The sequence below is a fragment of the Coptis chinensis genome, chromosome 7, assembly GCF_015680905.1.
Source record: "Coptis chinensis isolate HL-2020 chromosome 7, ASM1568090v1, whole genome shotgun sequence".
Classification (NCBI taxonomy): domain Eukaryota; kingdom Viridiplantae; phylum Streptophyta; class Magnoliopsida; order Ranunculales; family Ranunculaceae; genus Coptis; species Coptis chinensis.
Window position 1 is genome coordinate 10,568,070 of NC_141462.1, and position 22,596 is coordinate 10,590,665.

General features: G+C 35.6%; 1 protein-coding gene and 2 long non-coding RNA genes across 3 annotated transcripts; 2 read left to right on the top strand and 1 right to left on the bottom strand.

The window, feature by feature from the left end:
• Positions 1-25: 25 nt before the first annotated feature.
• On the bottom strand, positions 26-1,608 carry LOC147485945 (uncharacterized). The gene is made up of 3 exons (XR_015202690.1): positions 1,241-1,608; positions 742-849; positions 26-260 (listed from the first exon to the last, which is right to left on the bottom strand). It is a non-coding gene; the product is annotated as an uncharacterized LOC147485945 (long non-coding RNA).
• Positions 1,609-3,032: 1,424 nt separating this feature from the next.
• On the top strand, positions 3,033-11,365 carry AMP1 (Peptidase M28 family protein). The gene is made up of 10 exons (XM_086571238.1): positions 3,033-4,301; positions 6,462-6,704; positions 7,310-7,462; positions 7,860-7,928; positions 8,712-8,799; positions 9,307-9,390; positions 9,494-9,582; positions 10,244-10,357; positions 10,563-10,697; positions 10,949-11,365. Exons 1-10 carry the CDS (start codon positions 3,360-3,362, stop codon positions 11,129-11,131), a joined length of 2,100 nt encoding a protein of 699 aa, XP_086427364.1. The 5' UTR covers positions 3,033-3,359; the 3' UTR covers positions 11,132-11,365.
• A 10,193-nt stretch (positions 11,366-21,558) lies between these two features.
• On the top strand, positions 21,559-21,961 carry LOC147485947 (uncharacterized). Its single transcript, XR_015201231.1, has 2 exons — positions 21,559-21,703; positions 21,898-21,961. It is a non-coding gene; the product is annotated as an uncharacterized LOC147485947 (long non-coding RNA).
• The last annotated feature ends 635 nt before the right edge of the window (positions 21,962-22,596 follow it).

A 22,596-nucleotide genomic window follows, 5' to 3' on the forward strand; every position in this document is an offset into this window, starting at 1 on the left:
CTCGCTTTCATCAATTAATACATGCTATGACATCCACCCTCTACTTTGTGTCTTCTTCAAAAATTTATACATGTAATAGGGAGATAGTGCTTGATATACTTGAGGATTTCAGTGAAAAATATTATATACACCAATCGAGCTAATGCATAAAAGCCATGTTATGACAATTGGAGCAAACAGGAAGCCCACCCGGTGAGTTCCGTAATGTTGGAGGGCAAACAAACATTCCAGTATGACACAGGCAACATGAAGCTCTACATCTGCAAAATTGATGAACTTTAGCTAGGAAATAGAGTATTGAGCTAGACAAATACAATACCATCAAACATCAGCTGATTAGTAGACACACTAGAGTCAAATTTTTTGACAAGGATATTTAAGAAAGGGGAAATGGTCATTTTCTGTGAAAGTTGTCTAAGTTGTTACATTTGATAGCTTAATTAGCCTGACAGAGAGCATACTATTTAGAAACAATGAGTCACTAAGGTAGTGACAGTACTTTTGAGGGTTAGCAGTTCTGGTTAATTTACCGTGCTTCAACAATCTTCATAGTTTCATCCCTATTTCGCAGAATACCACCAAATTAAATAAATTAATATACATGTATGAGCTGTAAATCGATCGTATCTAACCCAATTTCTAGAACTTGGGGAAAATGTCCCACTGTTAGTAGTTTTGGTTATTTTAAGATTCATTTTTGAAAAAATAATGTTTATCGCTCTACTAAGAGTAAAAAGGAACCTGCAGTTTTGGCTTTTAAGTTTCTCAGCGAATGCAAGCCTCAAGCTCCAAGGTTCATATTGAACGTGGAATTCGATAATTCTTCTGAGACAAATACTTTAAGCTAGACTACACCAAAATAAAGAAAAAAACTTATCAAAACCTCAAAAAAATCACAACTTTAAGAAACATAAAAAACCTAATGGAAAGTTCTGAATTAAAGAACAACTTAAAGATAACTGTTTCAAAGTTCATAACCTCAGAAGGTCTTCTATCCCTTTCTCTTCTATAATTTCTAGTCTAACTCTATTTTGATAATTATTGCAAGTGTGGCAAACCATCGATTACTCTAATGAACAGAACACCAGAAAATTAAACTTACGACTTTAATCACAAGGACTAAATGATTCAAAGAATATCGCCATTTTGAAATATTAAGAATACTTAAACATTCAAAGAATATTTTTCTAAGCTTCTGATTTGAAAGCATGTGGAAAAGAATTGGTGATAACTTGCTAACCTTGGTTGCTGGTTCGATGTAGGTTCGTGTTTGATGCTTGGGTTCGCGTTAGTCGTTGTTCCTTCTAGCTCCCTAGTGCGGTGGTGAAGAGAGAGAGGCAGATTGATGGTGCGGTGGTGGTTCAGTGGAGCGGAGACAGAGAGATTGTTGTGGTAGTGCGATGGAGAGAGAGAGGGGAGATTGGTGTGGGAGGAGAGAGAGTGCTAGGGTTATGTTTTGTTTCCGATTTTTATTTTTCAACTTTTGATGAAAATAAAAGAGCAAAAATGGGCATGGTCCAGTGAAATATTAGCGCCAGAGCATCTACAACGGAATACATGTAATATATTTACGATGTCTTCAAGTAACACCATCGACGGATTACAAAGCGTAGCCAATATTGGGAGTAAGAAAACAAAAAACAAAGTTTCCCCAACGCTTTGAAAGCGTTGTTGAATAAGGTCACCACTTGCAACGCTAAAAGCATAGCTACTACACTTCAAATAACTTTAAAAAGATTTTAAAAAAATATTAAGTGCAGAAAAATTATCAACAATGCTTACAAGCGTCGCAGATAATGTCCTAATTACACTCTACCCAAATAGAGTTGCTACGCTTTAAAGCGTTGCCAATGATGTGTATTAGCAACCCTTTGAAAGCGTCGGAAATAAAAACGTTGCAAAAGACCCATATGTTGTAGTGAACAAAAAAAAAACCAATTTTAAATTGAAAAACTATATATATATACCATAACACTCCATGTTGTTAATGGTGAAATTGGGATTTGGGGGAAAAAAAAAGGAATTTGGGAGAGAGGAGTTGTGGAAGTGAAAGACGTTTCTTTCCTTTCAATTGTGAATTTAAGGAAAAAAAAACCTCATAATAATAATAATAATAATAATAATGTAATTGTTTCAAATGAAACCTCTCAAGTCATTAAGTGTAAAAATAAAGAAACCAATTAATCAATAACATTTAATTCATTCAAAACGATCCCAACCGCATGTGTCTCCCATATTAATTACCGTTTAAATAGTTGAGCTTTAAAAGTGGGCTTAATCCCTAACTCTCCATGACCATCAAACCCAACCATTAGAATTATTATAAAGCAATACCATGCATGTATAGTAGAAAATTTAATACAACTCTTTAAAACCATACTATTTATTAGTAAGCGTGCCTTTAGTATGAAAATTAAATAATAAATTAATTAACCGTTATAAATTAATACAGTCCATTGAAAAGGTTTATGCAAATCTTTATGCCACATCTAACTCAAATCTCCACGCGATCTCCACGACATTTTTGTCCACCACCATGTATATATATATATATATATGTAATGGAGAAGTGTGATGAGCTAACATGAGGTTCTCTTCTAGCGCGTTTTGAAGCTCATGGTGCCTGATTGCTTGGGCATCTTTCTTTCTTTTCTCTTTTTCTTTTGGGAGAATTGGAGATATATAATATACATAATCATAAGGTAATGCCTTTTCCACTCAGAGTCATGACCCCACAAACTAAAGTTATAAGATTTTGCGAAGATTTGAAGGAGACAGAATTACAGAAATGGCTCTTTCTGTTTTTGTGAAGTGTTTTTTGTATATTCCGTTTTTAATCAGTGATAACACTATAACAGTATCTCTGAAACTGAAAGCTTAGAACAATTTCACAAACAAACATGCATGTCGCGTACACCACTTTCACGAATCAGGTGTGCATAAAGTGCTAAGATTCTGACCTTTAGGAACTTTGGATCTAACTTTTATACTTGTACGCATTTCATTTTGGTTAATTCCCCTGATGATTTAAGAAGTTTGATCAATTTACATATTTTGAGTCACGTGATTATTTTATGCAACAGGACCACAGGAGTACTGGAACTACAACTCCTGTGCAGACCGCCAGAACAGCAAAAGTACAAAAAAAACCTTAGTACACAACCAAACTAACTAAACCGTACAGTTGGACCACATTCTAAACACGTGAGGTCCAATCTCGAGGTAAACATCAACGGCTAGGTGAAAACCAAAACCACAACATTCTCTCTTTTTTTTTTTTTTTTTTTTTCTCTCTCCTATAAATCAGCACACACTCTTTCCCATGAACTCATCATAAAAACAGGAGAAACTTCTTCTTCATGGCTAAAACTGTCTCACTAATAAGCTCCCCAACCCATTTTCTTTCTTCTTTTACATGTACACTATTTTTCATTATTGTTCTATGTGTTCTAGCTATGTACACACTTTTCCATCACCCGACTTCATCAACTTCACTATTTAAAATTACCAAAACACCCTTATATTTTCAAGACATTTTCCTTTCTTCTTCTGATAATTACACCCTCTCAGAGTATCTACGCGCCCTTACACTACACCCACATGTTACGGGCACCCCATCTTCCCTACAAACACTTGACTACGTACAAACTCAGTTTCAAGACTTGGGCTTAAAAACCCACACTGTAGAATTCGAAGCTTTGCTTTCTTACCCTGTGCATTCTTCAGTGTCGTTGCATTTTAACGATGGGTCTGTTCAAAACTTGGTTTTGACTGAACCGGGTCAAGCGGGTCGGGTTATTGACCCGTATCATGCATACTCACCTTCCGGGTCGGCTTTTGCTAAAGTGGTGTATGGGAATTATGGTAGGGAAGAAGATTACAGTATGTTAGTGAGGTTAGGAGTGAAGGTTAAGGGGTGTGTGGTGATTGTGAGAAGAGGGGAAGTTTCAAGAGGTGGTGTTGTGAGAAAAGCTCAAGAGAATGGTGCAGTAGGTGTGTTCATTTATGTTGATGGTGATAACTTTGATGGAGTTGAGAGAGGAACAGTTATGAGAGGGTTGGGTGACCCTTTAACACCTGGTTGGACTGGAGTTAAAGGCGGAGAGAAGTTGGGTTTTGATGATAGTGAAGTTTTGAAAAGGTTTCCGAAGATTCCATCTATGCCCATTTCTTTTACTAATGCTGAGGTGATTTTAAAATCACTTGATGGTGTGAATTTGCCTTTTGAGTGGAGGGATAATTTACAGTTCAAGTTTGGTAGTTTGGGTGTTGGTCCTACTTTGGTGAATTTCACTTACCAGGTAAATTTTTATTCTCATGTTATTTGATTTACCGATAGTAATTTTATGTTATGCAGTGTGAGCTACTTATGTTTTTTTATTATAAAACATTATTGACTTATGTAATTAGGCTATATTTTGTATTGTTAATTTGTTATGTTGTTTGGGATGATGTGCCCCTTACATTTTTGTTTGGACTATACCTTTGTGAGAATGCTTGTTCTGGTTGGTTAATGATTGCACAGTAAAAATAAATTACAAAATTTAATTTTATAAAATTGTTGAGAAGTGGTTAGGGATTTTGTAAGTGGTCAATCAGGAAATGTTGTGTGAAAAAGTCAAGATATTGCAGAATTTAGATATAGGTGGACTATACCACGCAAGTCCTTATACAAATTAATAAATGGTGTTTTTTGGATTATAACAAAGTACCTTTCAGCTGAAGTAACATAAAATTAAGTTGGATTTTGTCTATAACAAAGTACCTTTCAGCTGAAGTAACATAAAATTAAGTTGGATATGTGCATTTCTTGGTTTACCTGCAAACCCTCGCCGGTTGAAATTCTCCTTGGAAAATTTTAAAGCTTGTAAATGATATTAAAACTTGTAATGAATATGTACATTTCTTGGTTGAATTATATTCTATGATTTATAAGTTAATTATATCTTCACCTTTTATGGGAACAGTCAATTTTCTGCAGATGTGTTGATTTAGTAAATGATTCAACACCACCCATGGTTGGGTAGCAATAGGTGAAGAAATAAATGGGAAAAACACAAAACCTTATCACAATTGTGAACATACACCTCTTTCTGGTGAATGTTTGTTAACTAGTTTGGGAGTTTATAATGTAAGCTAGGAACTTAGTTACTTACTTTGTTTTTTTCTCAGATGCTTGCATACCGACGTATGGTTCTCTATTCCATAAACGGAATATTAATTGAGTTGGTATAGATGTGTGGTCCATAATTTAAGGTTAGATAAGATGAGACAAAACTTTAGATGCTGTGTATCTTAAGATTTAAATGATTTATCCACTTGGTCTAACTAAGGGATTGCCACAGTTTGCTGTGGTCCTCAAGTCTATTCTCACGCATATTTCAGTTGGTAAGTTGTACTTGGACGCAAGACCTCGTGTTGCTATACATTCTATCAGAATTTTTTACAGTTACCCGGAGCAAATCCAATTATTTTTGGATTGCTATTAATTTGGGGTTCTTGGCATCCCCGTGTCAATTTCATGGGACTTAAGATATTTTGCACGGCTTCCAAAGAAACAAGTGCACTTTTTGGGTTTTTTTTTTTAATTTTATTTTTGGATAGTTAATAGTTTCATTCCCTAAACCCCTCTACCCTGATCACTGGACACCTTCAGAGACAAACAATGTGTATGCTTGAACATTCTAAGGGAAAAGAACTGTGCGCGCTACGGGAGGTTTTTGAAAAATTCTTACACAATCTTAAGAGATAGAACTCACTAGAGACTTGCGGAGTTTGTAGAAATGGTGACAATGTTATGGAAAATTAAATGAATGGATCATGACATACACATGCAATCACTACAGAGTATAGAGGAGTGCACATTTTATAGATGTAGTGAAGTTATAAAATTGAGTTAAGAAGATTGTGATTGATGTGCTACACATTGATTCAGAGTTATTTTATACCTAAATTTTAATTGCTACTTATACTTTAACCAAATCTTGATTTTGATAATGACACGATATGAGTCTTGTTCAAATAAGGACTCAATTTGTTATCCAAATAATTTGTAGTGTTGGATACTTTTTAAATGCTGTTCATATTATATACCTGTACATTGAGAATGCAGCACCCAATTTATCATCTGCCCTACTTTAAGATCTTGATGCCAAAATATATGACGACTTAAACAACCACTTGGTATATTTTCTAGCCGCCGAATGATGCAATGGATCATACATGTCTAATATCTTATTGGTAGATTTTCATAGTTTAATTAGGTGCATCAAACATCCACTAATAAAGCAAAGGGCCATTAGCATCTCATTTTACTGTAAGGTTCTCCTCCTATTCACAATATGCTCCACAATCTAGGTATCATCAATCTTGATGCGTTGACATGCTTTCATACTTAGTAAATGTCCCATTATGACTCCCTTGACGATTTCACGTTTTCTTCACAACTCTTTGTATTCCAGGAGGAGAACAAATTAGCAAAAGTTTATAACATTTTTGCTGTCCTAAGAGGGTGGGAAGAGCCTGACCGCTATGTTCTCCTTGGTAACCACAGAGATGCATGGACTTATGGCGCTGTTGACCCTAATAGTGGAACTGCTGCATTACTTGATATTGCTCGACGTTATGCCCTTTTGATGCGATCTGGATGGGCCCCAAGGAGGACCATTGTTCTCTGCAGCTGGGATGCGGAGGAATTTGGGATGGTAGGTAATGTTCATTCTTTAATACCTATCACCTTACTGGTTAGCACCATGTTGGGATCTGTGATATATCTATTAATATGTGAAGGTGATTGCTATTAATTTGATATATCGAAGTGATAGCTATTTTAATATGATTATTTGATAGATCTCTCTCTATTGTGCTCTTTAGTAGTGCATGGTGGCAAAGTTAAAGCTAATATAGTACAATACTTTCCTCCTCTAACATTATCGGTCTAAAAGTATTCTGTTACATTTTATAGCTTCTTCTAGCTCGATAGAAACTTTAATTGTAAGTTCAAGCATATTATCTTTTTTTTTTTTTTTTTTTTTTTTTTGGTAAGCCTGTTTTAAATGAGATCAGTAACTCTTTGATGCTGGCGGAGTTCAAGTATATTATCTATTGTCAGCTCTTTTACATTACTTCCTTTAAAGTTATCTGAACTTGAGGAGCAAAAGTGACAGTGTAGCTTTGTCTACTTTTATGTCACATCTATAAATTCCAAGTTTTGGAACCAGATTAACCTGCTTTCTCAGATATGAGCACCAGTTATCTCGATGTAATTGTGAGGCTTGGACAAATGAATTGGTAGAGTTTATCTTTTCAGGTTGGATCCACTGAATGGGTTGAACAGAATCTTGTCAATTTGGGTTCTAAAGCTGCTGTGTACCTTAACGTCGACTGTGCAGTTCAAGGGGAAGGTTTCTTTGCTCGTGCAACTCCGCAACTGGATAATCTCATAATAGAGGTCACAAAGAAGGCAAGTGAAATAACTTAGAAGAGGATATATACTATTTTCAGATGCAATTGTCATTGCAAATGCAGAATGATGACAGTTCATACTGTTTTGAAATCCCAACTGATAGATATAGAAGTATGAAACTATAATTAGCTTTTGCATGTTTCAGTCACTTTTAAACTTTAACTTTTTTATACTTCACACACCTACTTTCAGTAAGTAAGCTCAACTCCTAAGTTCGTTTCACTGTTTGTAGAGAAGTCAGCTTTGACTGAGTGTAATTTAGTTTAGGTAATTGATTGGGGTCATGAAATTTATGCATATACACACTTCAGAAATGGAGTAAGGAAAATTGATTTCAGATATGTCTGAGATCCCATAATATTATGTTATGTTTTTAAGCTGAAACTGGTTTCAGATCAAAGATCCTGATTCAGAGGGCATTGACGTATATGAGGCATGGGCCACTACAAATGAAGGCATCAATGTAAGCTGTTCGAAGGCCTTCACAAATCCTTTCCTCATCACACTGTTGAACTGTATGATGTTTCCTTTGATAATATGTACAATAATGCAAAACTATATTCTCAGATTATACGTTCATGTATGTAAATAGACAATAATGTCGAGTTGGTGAATAATTTTATCAACCATTTCTAATACAATCCAAATTAGAAATTGTATATTGTGCTTAGCTAACCTGCATATTCTTGTCTGGGCCCCTTGATTGACAAGTTTCTGCAAGTCAATTTACCCCAATGTCCAATATTTTATATTTGCATAAAATTCGTGGGGGAGTCCTAAAATTTTGTATTTGCAAAAACAGTAGACACTCCTGCTTACTTTTCGGCTAAGGACCTTGATATTGGTATTTTTAGGGAAGATCACAAGGAGATGTACTGGCGCACAGGATATCTGCTTGTTAAAAGTTGAGATTGGATATTCACAAACATCATTCTATTATAACTTTCTTAAGCATCTTCATGTTGATCAACCATTCTATAAATTCCTTTTGTCAGATACTTGTAATCATTTTGTCATTTAACATTTAATGTATAAGATCTAGGGGGTATCTAACACTGTCCAATTATAACCAGAACCAAGTATATCAGTTTCTCCTATTGTTTCTTAGAAGCAGTGTTTGCGCTCTAATAGGTTTTTTGTCTAGGATGGAGGAGTAATTTTGTAGACAACAATTTGGAAACCTTGAGCGAACATTTTTTCCAATTATCTAGAACTTACGTAGATTTTTCTTGAATGTTAATGGCAGATCCAGAGGCTCAGCGGGGTGGATTCTGATTATGCCGCATTTTTGCAACATGCAGGAGTTTCGTCTGTCGACTTGTACTATGGAAGAGGTGCATATCTTTATATTGATAGGAGCACAGTTAAAAAAAAGCTAGAAATGGAACTACCATGAGGCTGTTCATGTGTTTTTGTACTAGAGCAGAGTCCAATGTTAAAAAACTTTAATAAAAAATTCTAGGGAATAGCATTTTTGGTTATGATTATATATACGTAAGATTTGAAAGATTAGTCAACAGATTGATTTTTTTGGGTTAGGACAATGGCGTCTTGTAGTGTAAACGATCAAATGTCTCTTACCTTGGAGAGAAAAGCCTATCTTATCTCTGGAAAGTCATATTACACTGTCACAATAAAGTGAATCAACTCGTGCTCACATCTGTATGAGAGACTTTGAGGATTTTGCCAACATTATGATGCATATGTTTTAAGAATTCTTTTGTCTCTGTAGTTCAATTTTTAGGTTGTAATCTGGAACGTTATTTGTTAGTAAAAGTGAAAAAAAACTTGGAACTCTTCACCTTTGGCTAAATAAAGACTTAGTTTCATTTTTTATTCAGATTTTCCAGTCTATCACACAGCTTTTGACTCCTATGACTGGATAACGAAGCATGGAGATCCATTGTTTCACCGTCATGTTGCTGGTATGCTTTATTTGGACTTAAATTGCTCTAATTGCTCATACAAATTATCAGGTAAAATTAATCAACGTTTTTCTTTTATCTTTTTATTTTTCCCCTCCTTCAGTTGCTGGAATTTGGGGACTTTTAGCCCTTCGCCTGGCTGATGACCCAGTCCTTCCTTTCAACTATCTCTCTTATGCAGCTCAGTTGCAGGTGGGGATGTTGTTAGCTAAGCATTTATATGAATTACATTCTTAACTTCTTTCGATTTTTTTTGAAACTTGTCTTCCTATACGAGTTATTAGTCAGTGCCAGGCTGCCAGCTAGCTTAGTTAATGTTTGTGTGATGATACCAGAGGTCTAGGGTTCGAACCCCGCCAGCATTTACAAAGTTACTGATCTCATTAATAGACTTACAAAAAAAAAAAAAAAATGTTAATTTTGTGTATTAACATTACAGAAATGTCAGCAAAGTAACGATTGCCTATCGGATGGTGTTTTTTTATCAGTTTGGAACCAATACAAAGCTTAACCTGTTATATTTTCGAAGATGTGACCTATATCGTAAAAGAGTTAATACTGTTGTAAGTTGTTGCCCCTAAAAGAAAATATACGCCAGAAAGTGTAGGATGGTCAGCTTGTCCTTACAACTCTGTAACCATTTAGTTCATTCGGTCTAACTAGGTCTACCTAGGAGTCCTCATTGATTTTTTTTCTGCATTGTAAGTGGAGAACAAATACGCCAATGCCCTAAACTTTTAATTTCCTTGAATCTTTTTTAACATAATGATGACACTAAACAATTTTTAAACTTTTCAACCACATTCACCTGTTCTTGTTTCCCTGATTCTTAAAATTTGAATGTTTTATGTAGGAATATTCAAATGCCTTGGGTAGTGTGTTGGATGGCAGTGTATCTTTAGTTCCTATAAATGTTGCAATCCAGCAACTTATGTCTGCTGCTCAAGGAGCTGAAGAGGAAGCAAAGGTATTACAGATGAGACTGCCCCTTTAGTATTTTATAACGGACATAACTGTAGTATTGAAAATCAAAGGGTAAAACTTGGTATACTAATTTTCAAGTGTTTGGAAAAATTACGTTATAATTCTCTTGATTAATTGCTTCTAGTGCCATTTTCATCTTTTATTATCATCTGTCATACACAACTCTGATAGTATGATGATTTTTGCAGAAACTGAGAGACCAAGTAACAGCAGATGATTTTTTAGAGTTAAAGAGACGGGCTCTGAATGACAAGTTGTTGCTTGCAGAGAGAGGCTTCTTGGATATAGAGGGTCTTCGTGGAAGGCAATGGTTCAAGCATCTGGTAAGCCATCCACAACTTAGAATCCTCTCAATGAATCTAGCTGGTATAGGACTAATTGTTGGGCCCAGAGATCTCACTAGCATCGATGTTGCCCCCACTTAAACACCTTGAATCAGGGTGTGGAAAGGCCTGGATGCTAGTTTACAGAGATCCATGCGTGTATGCTTAGTGACTACTTTATTTCTTGGATATGTGGGACTATTGATGTCGGTCCACACACCTAAACACTAATTTTTATTGGCACTGGACAGGTTTATGGGCCTCCAAAAGACTATGAAAGTAAGCTGTTTTCTTTTCCTGGAGTAGCTGATGCTATTTCTCAAGCTACAAGAATGCAAAAGAAAGAAGGGCAGGCTGCAGTTCAACATGAGATTTGGAGGGTTGCTAGAGCCATTCAAAGGGCTGCCACTGCTCTTAATGGAGAACTAACATGAACTAACCGACAAGATATATAACAATCAATTTTTTTTTTAATAGATTTTGGGAGGTTAAGGCAGACCCCTACCTATATCATTAAAGCATAGGAATTTACATGTCTTCTCTAAGAGTATAGTCATTAGAGGAAGGTTCAGCATACATCACTTTCAAAGGCTACGAGCCTGACACAATTGAATCTTCAAAGCATAACATTACAATAGAAGTACATCACAACTATTTCATTTTGCAAATTCATTTTGCAAATTGTTTAACCAAGGCTGGGTGATCTTTCAAAATGTGTCTTTGGATTTTCTCAAAGTCTCGGAAGAAGCTACAACAATGGATGCAAGCAAATGGCGATCCCATTGAGTCATCCCAAACTTTTTTAATGTAGCCATCAAGATGCTTAACTTTTTTTCTTGCCATAGATGAAGTTCTTTTCATCATAGCGATGGTAGGATCATCAATACCACCAGGAGAACGTTGTTTATGCTTCATAGCTTTCTTTGGTTTCATAGCAGTCCTCCATTTATCGTTATGAATCGAGGGTGTTGTTGCTATATTTTCATAGCCAACCTCAACAGATTGAGAACTAATGCCTTCAACTCTGTTAGTTGTATTCGAATAATGTGGTGTTTGAAGACACTCTCAATCTCTTTCTCATTACTATCCTCCTCATCAATGGCATATGAGTATTTATCTTCACTTGTATCCACAATAGCTTCATACATATGATGGTATTTGTTAACAAGACCAGGTGGACTTTCAAAGATTTAGCTTCGGTTTCTACAACAATTACACAGTCTCCAAGTATAATAGAAGATGTTTGGACATCAACGTCAATTGTATTATTAGCAAGAGCAGCAAATCTATTACCTTGGTTACTTACAATTGTAGTTGATAGCCTACCCTGAGATCCATGTGCAGGCAATGAGTTGTTTCCACTATCAATCACGCCTTGACTAAGGACTTGTTGGGGTGTATTAGAACTAATCACGATGTTAGATAGTTTAGCACTGCTAGTGTCTTCTAGGCACTTAGTTTCCTTCCTCTTCCACTATTGGACATACCTCTTCTCACAATTTCCTACATTTTCTTTTGTAATCGAGTGAGCGGAGCGAACAATTTTGGTAGAAAGGGGGGGGGGATATGCGGACAAAAACCAACTTAATTGGTTGGTTTCTGTCTGTCTGTCCTCATCTTCTCTCTCCTTTTTTTTTCGCCCAAATATCTTTCTTCTTCACCCATCTCTCTCTCCCCTGCATCACCCAACTCTCTCTCTCCCCCGCAGCTCTGCTCACTCCCCACTGCCACGCAGTATACTAGTAGTATTGTTCTTTGGTTTTGATTTTGGTAATTGCCTTTCACAACCAACCCTATTATGCCCAAACATTTGACAATCTATGCAATTAAATGCTTCCAAGTAAATTCTAGAGGAATAAAAATAACCTTGTTAGTGTTCACTTTTATCTTCAAAGATGACGGGAGATCCTTTTCAGCTGAAATCTCAATGCAAACTCTTGCAAAAGAGAGCATTTGTTTCCCTTATGTTGCTTTATCTATAAAAAGAGGTTTACCCATAGTACTAGCAAGCAAGCTCAGGCCTTTCTTGTTCCATAGTTCCATAATTGTTTTGGTACATTGAAAATTTAACCCATATAGGTATATTTCGGATTGAGCCCCGATTCTCTTCGACTTCTCTCGTCCATGGCATGACACAATTTACCTGCATTGTAGAAAGAACCAACATCAAGTACATCTTCTTTGTCAATGTTGAACTTGAAGTAGTAGATATCTCCATCCAAAGCTATATCTACATCTCCCAAAAGCTTCAATCTTTTCTTCACATTCTCTTTGACTAGAGTGTAAGGCAGTTTCTTATCAAGAAAAAACCCAACAATTCTATCCTCCCACTCTTTCGCTTCTAGTATAGATTTTTCACTAACCAATACATCATCAGAAAAGGTGGTTTGATGTAGCATAGCCCTTCACTTCCCGCAGATGGTGGTGGGATTTTAAGGAGGGAGCTCCATGTTCTTTGCTTGGGAGAGATTCTTGTTTGAAGAGCTTGGAAAGGGATATGAGAAGGTTGAGAGTGGGAATTTGATGTATTTATTTTCTCCCTTTTTTCTTCCCTGAAGAAGCTGATGGGATTTGTATATTGGAGCTTCAATCCCTGACATAAAGCTGTTCTACTGGTACCTTTTCTTCTTTTCCGTGTGATTTGTATCAACACTGATCAACTTTTGGTTAGCATGCCGGTGCAATATATATTTTTGGCTTCGGCTTATCGGGTCGTTCATAAGTAGAGCACTGTAAAACTTTGGAAAGCGTGGCAAATCTTCAAAGGTACACATCTTGATCCAAGACTCTCTCACGCTATATAATCTTGCATAATCCAAACATCTAATTCTGCCACCGGAGCAGGCCTATGATAAACACATGTACTCGATACCAAGTTCAGGCACCTCATAAAATTTTTTCGTCCCTGCAAGAATACTTACCCGTTCAGAGACTTGCACACTCTCATATGCCAGCCAATGAAGAAAGCCATTAGCAAATACACATCTTCGATCGGCACAAAAACTATTGTGGAGGACCTTTCTCCATGTATAGTATTATTCTCAAATGAGTAGACATACACGTTGGTCGTTTCAGAAATACAATCGTAATCATCAAACACCACAAGCGAAACAAGATGTACAAACTTGTAGCTTTTCGTTGTTTCATCATAACCAAAACCAAAGGTTGACTGTCGAGCTCTCTTACATCCAGCAGAAGGATTGTATACATAAATCAAGCTCTACTAGTTTCTCATATACTTCCAACGATTTTTCTTCGGTACCTGCTTTTAGTAGTTCATCATTCATGATCTAATAAAAAGAAGCGGCGTAGTCTTTCTCCCTGCATGATTAGTTTAACATTGTCCTTCTCCTTGGACCACTTCAAGTGAACGTCGATAAAGTAAGGATTGTCAATTAACGTACACCACACTTTAGATACGCACCTGAATCGCCAAAAGAGTCTTAGACGGCAGTCTGGAAAGTATGTCCTCAATGATATCCCCGGGGAGGTACTCTGACATTGTTTTATTCGTCTTCTTTGCTTATCTAGATGCGAGGTAGCTGAGATAAGGGAACTATGTAAGAATTTGAAAACTCCAACTCAAGTTTGTGTTTAGGCTTCAGAAGGACAATCCGAGCAGTGAGTTGGCTCACCAAATAGTGAAACTATACTGATTTATATGTGGTTTTCTGTAATAACCCAATTTCGAGGAACCTGGGTAACATAGTAGAAGGACAAAGGCGACCAGACCAAATTCTCCTTACTAAGGTTATGGACTGTACACATCCTAGTAACATGATTGAATTCGAATCAGGTGAGCACGTGGAAAGTCATGAATCCCGCCACGAATCCAAACCAGCACTGCATTGGTCAAAATTACTCTGAGAGTCCTCTGATAAGGATGGTGAAACATATACCAGAAGCCACGATGACACACATAACAAAATATTGCAATACGGTGACAGAAAGAACCTTTGGAACAGTGTCAGAATCCCCTCATTTGAACTCTCTTATTGTGAGTTGTGACTAGAGATGAAATTGTTAATTGGATGCAATCCCCATCCCGTAACATATGACCAAGAAAAATGAAAGTTGCGACTCTCGGAACTTGGCAGCTCATCCAGCTTGCTCAGGTTCCCCAAGAGGGACCATCATAATGTCTTCGATAGGGAGGTTACCGTTCCAGGATACAAGTAGTTTGATCTGTTGGGATATTTGGCCTTTACAAAGTCAATGAACATTTATTATTTATACATGATGATTAAATACACAAATCTTATTATTATCCATATGGGAGAACTAATATCATATAATGAAACCATAAGTTCCATAGGTAATAGAATTAGAACAATTAAGCATATGAAGAGTCATGTGTAGGAGATTTGATTGTATTTATTTACCTAAAATGCTCATAGTTAGGGGTGAAGTCGGACGCTTCACTTATAAGACTGTAATAAACATAACTGCTATATGATAGGATGATGATATCTCAATCATTTGAGTATGACTCTAAGTTTGTATATTGGTGTAGTTACATGACTGACACTGAGGGGATCAAAGTGAGAACACATTATAAATTCACTGTTAAGGTTAATGTGCAAATCTCACACTATCAATTAATCCCTGGACTTGAGGAATTGTGAAAATTCATTGTGTCTTAAATTTATTACTTTGAGACGTTAAAAAGTAATGTCTATTCATAGACTAGACTTACGTTTTGGATAATGAATGTAGGACATCTTGAATCACGGATTCTAATAAAGGATTCACCACTCTACGGAGTTATGTATTAGGAAATTGTGACATAACTAATTGAGCTCAAACCCCGGCTGGTATAAGAAATAGTTTCTTAATACTCAATTGATGTTAAATGTCACATTGGGTCAATTAGACATGGGCGTGACAGTGAAGAACAAATTTCCAATGGTCTAATTGTGAATACAAGTAAAGTGGATGGACTTAGATATAATTAATGGTAGGAAAAGACTTTCTTGAAAGTTCCAAGGGCCTTATTGTAAATATAGATTTGTTAATGGGCACTTTCCATATTAAAAGTGTTTTAGTATATCAAGTATAAGTACTTGTATGACAAGAACTTGTCCTCTTAAGATAAGACTTGGAATTCTAAGTAGATCCCACTACACACACTTACGTATTCTCAAAGTTTCTCTATATAAGAGAATTACTTTTTGGAGAAAGGGACTATTAGTCTTTCCACGAAAAGTACAACTAAAAGTAGAAGAAAAACAAAAGTGTTTTGTGGTGTGTTGTGTGGTGAATCTACTAGAAGGCTGAAGACTAAGTGATTTGGATTCAGCTTTGGAAAGTTTCTCTTTACTGTCAATCTCCAATTCCGGCTTTGAAGGTATTTTTCTTTTAATTTTTTTTTCATCAATAATATATTAGCATGTCAAAGATATATGATTAAAGTAATCCCAACAATTGGTATTGGAGCGGGTTATGTTATTATCTATTTTTGATTTACTTTTAAAAAGAATAATCATATCCAAAAAATTTATATGAGATATATGATTATTTCAAATTTGTATGTTCTAATTAATAAAGGTGTTTTTTTTTAAGTATTGATACATACTATAAAAGAAAAGAGGGTGACATATATCACATACTGAATAGCGCATGCAATATTAGTAATATATGATTGCTTCCGTTAGGTATTATTATTTTTATGCGATTCAGTTACGTGATAAAAAAAAAATTATTGTTAAAGTGGTACTGTAGTTGGAATCTAGAGGATCAAAAGTCTGATTTCGATTGAAGTGCCAATTTACTTGTTGATGTAAAGCATATAATATGCACTAAAGGACAAAACTACTATTCACTAAAAGATGGATACAATTGTTTCATACAGTTTGTTTTGGGCCGTCAGTAATAGTAATCTATATGCCTAGTCTTGTTTTGTCCTGTTATTACACATGATATCTTTGCACTAAATACAAGAATGATGCATAAAGACTTGACACGTGGCATGCAATGTTTCTTTTCCACCACATACATACAAAGTGTACTAATTATTAGTAAAGAAATAAAGCAATAGTAAGTAATTATGTTTGTGTGTGAGGGAGAATTGACATGTAATAGTACTGACAAGGACCTCTTTTAAACTTTAAGCAAAAGTTTCTATGCACTGTTTCACATGCATACAAAGTGTACTTATTCTTAGTAAAGGAAAAAACACAATGACAAAAATAGTGATTAGTTAGTAGACTATTTGGTCAACACCTTTTATCTACTAGCTCATGCAGGAGATGCTTATAAGGCTTCTAAGGTTTGTATAGTAAACATGACTAACGTTTTTTTTTTCGTTATTGACACTACACCATAATAGGATATTTGCAACACGCACCTTTTTTTTCTTTGCAACGCTTATTTAACGTTAACAAGTTGCCAACGCTACATAAGCGTTGGTAATGTTGTAAAGCGTTGCTTTATTTCGAGTGAATTTAAGGAATTAATTGCTAACGCTTAAAAAGCGTTTGAGAAGTGTTACAAAATAAAACACTTGAAATATAAAACATAATTTTACATTCTCTCCTCTCTCTCTCACCGCCACTACACTCTACAGTCTCGTCCCTCTCTCTCACCGACGCTACACTTTTTCTCGTCACAGCGTCATAACTAATGAGAGATAAATCAACGAAAAGAACTTAAAAGAATTAAGTTCTATCTTGAAAATAATAACGGATAAAATAAAGGAAGAGATAAACCAATGTTTGTCCATCCTCTGCCGCTATTTTTGTCCCTTCTCTTATCATCCATTATCGAAACCGCTTCCTAAGCCACTTGGAGTTCGCTCAACCACTGAACGTGTTTTGAAACTCTCGGGGGAAGATTTTCGCTGCACAAATCTTGAACATCCTCTCAATTAATTTAACAGACATGGGGTCATAACTATTATTCGATGAACCTTCTATTGCATCTCCTCTGGGCATGGAGAAAAAGGTGTCTCCTTTTCTCCCAAAGTTTGATCTTTTTTTTTTTTTTTTTTTGTTTTCATTTTTGAATCTTCGTTCCAGTTTTGTCATGATTAAATGGAAGCCTTAGAAATAGAGCTTTGGACGGATTGAGGTATGCATCTTTGGTCAGATTGTTTTTCTGTCTGTTGAACTTGGGTGGATTTTGTGTTGTTTTGGTTCCAGTTAGTGCTACTTAGGCAAATTGCATGATTTATTAAAACTAAGAGATTTGCTTTCATGAATTTACTGTTTCCTAGCTTATTTTTATTTTTCAAGTTCATGCCACTCATTATTAATAATATTTTCTTCTTAGATTTATGTAAAAGTAGATCCGAAGTTGTTGTGAAGGCCTGAGTTCACTGAGTACATTGTTTGCATTTTGTTATGTAACTCCAAGTTGCTATGTTGGAGCACTTTTAAGTGTTGTCTGTTTCTTTCACTTGAAGTACTTTATAATTCTAAAGGTGCATATCTTGTCTTTATACTTGAGCTATTGTAGTATAATGAACAACTAACGTAAATGTCTGAACTAATACATTTTGATTGGACATATAGTTTCGTTAGATTTAACTGCATTTAGTTCAGGTTCAGTATCTAATTGGAGTTTGGTAGCAATATCCTAATGTGACAAAGTTAAAAATTAATGGGCTCTATTTTTTTTCACGCACCAAGTTCTTGGAACTTTTTTGCAAAACCAACTAGCCAAAGGAAATTGTGGTAGGATCTTAAATGGAATAGTGGGAAAAAGGATGTTGGTAGGGTCTACATTTGCAGCATGGGGGTGTGGGTTCGACCTTTGTCTCAAACTCTCATTTGCTTAATAGGAATAAACACCAATAGCAGCAACTTTGGGTTCTCTTGGGATCGCTTACAGGTTGATGGCAAAACAATTAAGAGTTGTTAAGCTTTCATTGTATTTGTTTGATCCAATTATATGGCTTCAAGATATAATTATATGATTGCTCTTTCTTAGTTAATTATCCCATGTGGGACTATATTAATATCTCAACAAGCCCCCTCACGTGTGGCGTTACTTGAACCTAACATGAGGACAATGTACTTGGGAAACATGGAGTAAATGGTCCCATTTGGGCCAAATACAATTGTCTGCTCTGATATTTTCTAAATTTGGGCATCCAACTCAAGGAACTATATACTATTATGCAAAGCTTTAATTATCCCATGTGAGACTATACTAACATCTCAAAAGATACTACTACTTGATATGCAGTAAAAGAAATTCCCACATAAAAAAACTACATTTTTCATGTCACTAGTTTTATATACTATGTCCAAGTGAAACATAATTGACCAACTGAGTTGGCGTTTCTACTTTGGTACTGCAGATAATATGCACTTAAATCACAGTATGTTATGTATATATCTTCTTACGTATGAAATAACTCTCTCTCTCTTTGCCCCCTTTAAATAGGTACCAATCGGGGAGCTGCCATGTTAAATTTAGAAACTGGAGCTGTATCGTGGTTGTGCCACAACAAAAGTGATGTCTTCTCACTACAATTTAACGAGTCGGTAATATTGAATGTTATTTAGTTTTGTATAGTATGGATAGGTGCTCTTATGCCATCGTGAATGTCTATTTACTTGGATGTATTTATTCAAGGGGTCAAGGATCTATATGAATATTTTAATATCTACACTTGGACTGTCAGAAATTATGAGTCCAGGTTTTTAGTAGGCTTGGTTTTGGCTAGATGCAATTTGTACGTGTAGTTGCAGTTTTTCCCTTCCATCTGTTGAATAGGGTGCAAACATTATATCAGATAATCGCATATCAAGATTCGTTATGCAATCTATCTTACTCCCGGTCCTTTCACAATCATTTCATCGAATTCGATTGGTCGTGGCTCTTCATTTTACATTTTGTTTTATTATTGCAATATGTTTAATTTGATGTAAATGGCATCTTATTGCTAGGTTGTCGTACTAGTTACTAAAGTCTCATCCCTGGAACTTATCATGTTTATCTTTTGTTGCAGGGAAATGTTATGTTGTGTGGCTTCAGAAATGGTGGAATTGTAACAGTTGATGTTCGACAGAAACAACAAGGAACAATGGTTTCTAGACATCGAATACCTTTCTCATCAAATACATATCATGAGGATTCAAGTAGGAATGCTCATAAACAGACTAAGGCATGGTTTGAGGTATTGTGCTGCTTGTCTATGGCCTTTATAACATGTTCAAATCTAAATGTTATTATTCTTTATTATTTCCTTCCAAAAGCTTTGTATTTTCATCCAACATATAGACTTGAGAATTTTATCAAGCGATGAGTTTACAAATATATTGATGTAACCGCATTTGCAGTCACAATTTTTCTGCTGCTTTTGGAAGTAGCTTCTTAGTTAGAGTGCAAGTTTTACAAGTATGAAAACAATAACGAGCATTATGCAAATAACTTCAATGGATCAAATACTCAATACTGATTATATCGTCATATCCTGAACTTACGTGGAATTGATTGTAGTCTCAAAATTTGTGATTGGATTCCATTGTTATGCTTTGCAGGTCAAATCCTTCTTGTACCATTTTTATGCCTTCCTCTATCTCCAGGTACTGATAGACAAATTAAGCATCAACTTTTTAACCTACATTTCTTATATGAGATATTGTTGAATTTTTTCAATTATGATTTTGTAGTTTGAAAACACTTCAAACCGATGACTAGTACTTCTGGGCAAGTTCAATGGATGATTCGGTAAGTTTTTATATGAATTTATTTTGCGACAGTCATTTAATGTTCTCCATAAAGTTAATCTTATCTTGAGGTGGTTTCTTCCTTCCAAAATGACATGTTATGATGGAAGTTGTGCTGGTAGATTAAAGTAATAGTCAATGTGGTGATGTAGTTGCAGGATGCTTTATCATATGTTATATGAAGATCTATACATTCATGACAAATTACTATTTATCTTATTTTATTTTGTTTGTTTATTTATTTTTCCTCGAAAGAGCACATAATATACAAGTAAAAAGTTTCTTGAAAGCCACCTCTATTTTAGCACCCAAGTCCCCATTACATGATAAGTGGCTTACAAACACCCTCCCCCCACACACACACACAAACTTATGCAAGTGGGAATCAAACCCAAGGCCTCCCCGATAAACCACTGGGCCTTGACCACCGAGGGGTGACACTCTACAAGCTGGGGTGCAAATTCTTTTTGTCTTTCATACTTTAGAAAAATTTCTTCGAGCTATCTTATGTTCTTTTGTTGTAGATGCTACTTTATTTACTCTTATGTTTGAAGTATAGAGTGAACTGATTTCAAATGTATATATGTACAATTTTACAATTGGATTTTATTATAGATCAAACCATATGATCACCGCCTGATTTAGAGAGGATCTATTCAATATTATGAAGGGCATGTAAATTCCCACTCACAGATACAGCTAGGAGTGGATCCATCTGAGAGACTAATGATGTCGTACATTATGTTTTGGCTACTGCCAATTGTTGTTTGAAGTTTTCAAGAAGTTGAGTTAACGGATGAGATTTGTACTAGGAGGAGAGAATGGTAACATCGCGATTTGGAGCATCAAGACAAAGGAGCTGCTCTTTGGGAAGAAAGTATCACATTCCGCACCCACAATAACAAGCAGGCCGCCAGAACCGGAGGTACTTCTCTACCATTCACTTTGGGCTTTTCTTTGGTAGTGTATTTTTTTTCTCTTGGTTTTTACTTATCCATCTTCTTTGTGCAGCAGAGCTAATGGGAAAATCGTTGTTATGCCAAAAGTATGAAGAATATTTGTATAAAAAGAATCACACGCTTAAGTGCATGGCTTGTATCTGGGTGGGGTTCTTTATTTTTTTTCATTTACCATAGGGTTTTGTAATTAGCAAATTATTTCAACTCGATTTGATCATTAACAGATGAGGAACTTGACCAAGGAAGAATTTGTCCACATTCTTCGCCGCCATAGCACTAGATTCGCAAGGGGGAGCTCCAAATATAGAGGTGTCACACTTCACAAATGCGGTCGTTGGGAAGCTCGTATGGGACAGTTCCTAGGCAAGAAGTAAGAAATCTTCGACTCGACGTAGCCATACATTTACATAATGTCTGAATGTAGCTGTTAGGCCTAATTTCGAGACTGCTTGCTCTTATAACTGAGTCGCTATATTCTAGTTGTGGGGTTGTTTGGTTATTGGACACAGTATGTATGCATGGAAACCGTGTTATCATCATTGAGAATACGACACTTGCTTGCAGGTATATATATCTTGGGCTGTTCGATAGTGAAGTAGAAGCTGCAAGGTCCTCCAGAGTACGTAGATCCAGTCTTATGTGTTCCACTCTTTTAAATATTTATCAATTTATTTTTTCAATTTATTTTTATTATTAGTTAAATCAATATCGAGAAGTCCTTAGTACTTACAAGAATTAGAGAGCATAAAGCCAATTTTATGAAGAAAAAATAGTTTACGTACTGCAAGTCCTAGCACTTTTCATTATGCAGGTCTTCTTCAAATTTGTTGAAGGTGGCCAACTAATCAAGTTGGAAGGATTCCGGCAATATCTGTTTTAGGTTTTTTTTTAATGCATATATTTGTTTTTTTGCAATTACAAGAATTCCTTTTGTATATAGTTCGAACTTAGAAAATTGTCAGAGTAATAGTTGTGTTCTTTTTTGGATTGAGTTATAGTAGATATAGAAAGGTTTAAAGATTGATTAGTTAGCCCTTAAACATACATTGTTTTTTGTACGCCCATAGTTAAGGTTCCAAGTTCTTATCACTTCACGTTATAAGTTTACAACCCATGCTCTCATAGACATTAGAATTAAAGTGTGATGCCTCGAGATAGGTCCTAGGTGTTGTCCTTCGAGTTTTCTCGTCTTTGAATCTATTTGTTCTGAAGGTGAGGTGAGAGTAACCATTTCTCTTAGATAATTAGCCTAAACCAGTTAAC

What these genes read in the sequence shown, in the direction of transcription:
- AMP1 (XM_086571238.1), top strand. Translation starts at nt 3,360, where the DNA reads ATGGCTAAAACTGTCTCACTAATAAGCTCCCCAACCCATTTTCTTTCT. An exon ending in CTACAAATGAAGGCATCAAT is followed by an intron (nt 7,929 to 8,711) that starts GTAAGCTGTTCG and finishes TGTTAATGGCAG; the next exon opens with ATCCAGAGGCTCAGCGGGGT. An exon ending in GAGCTGAAGAGGAAGCAAAG is followed by an intron (nt 10,358 to 10,562) that starts GTATTACAGATG and finishes TGATTTTTGCAG; the next exon opens with AAACTGAGAGACCAAGTAAC.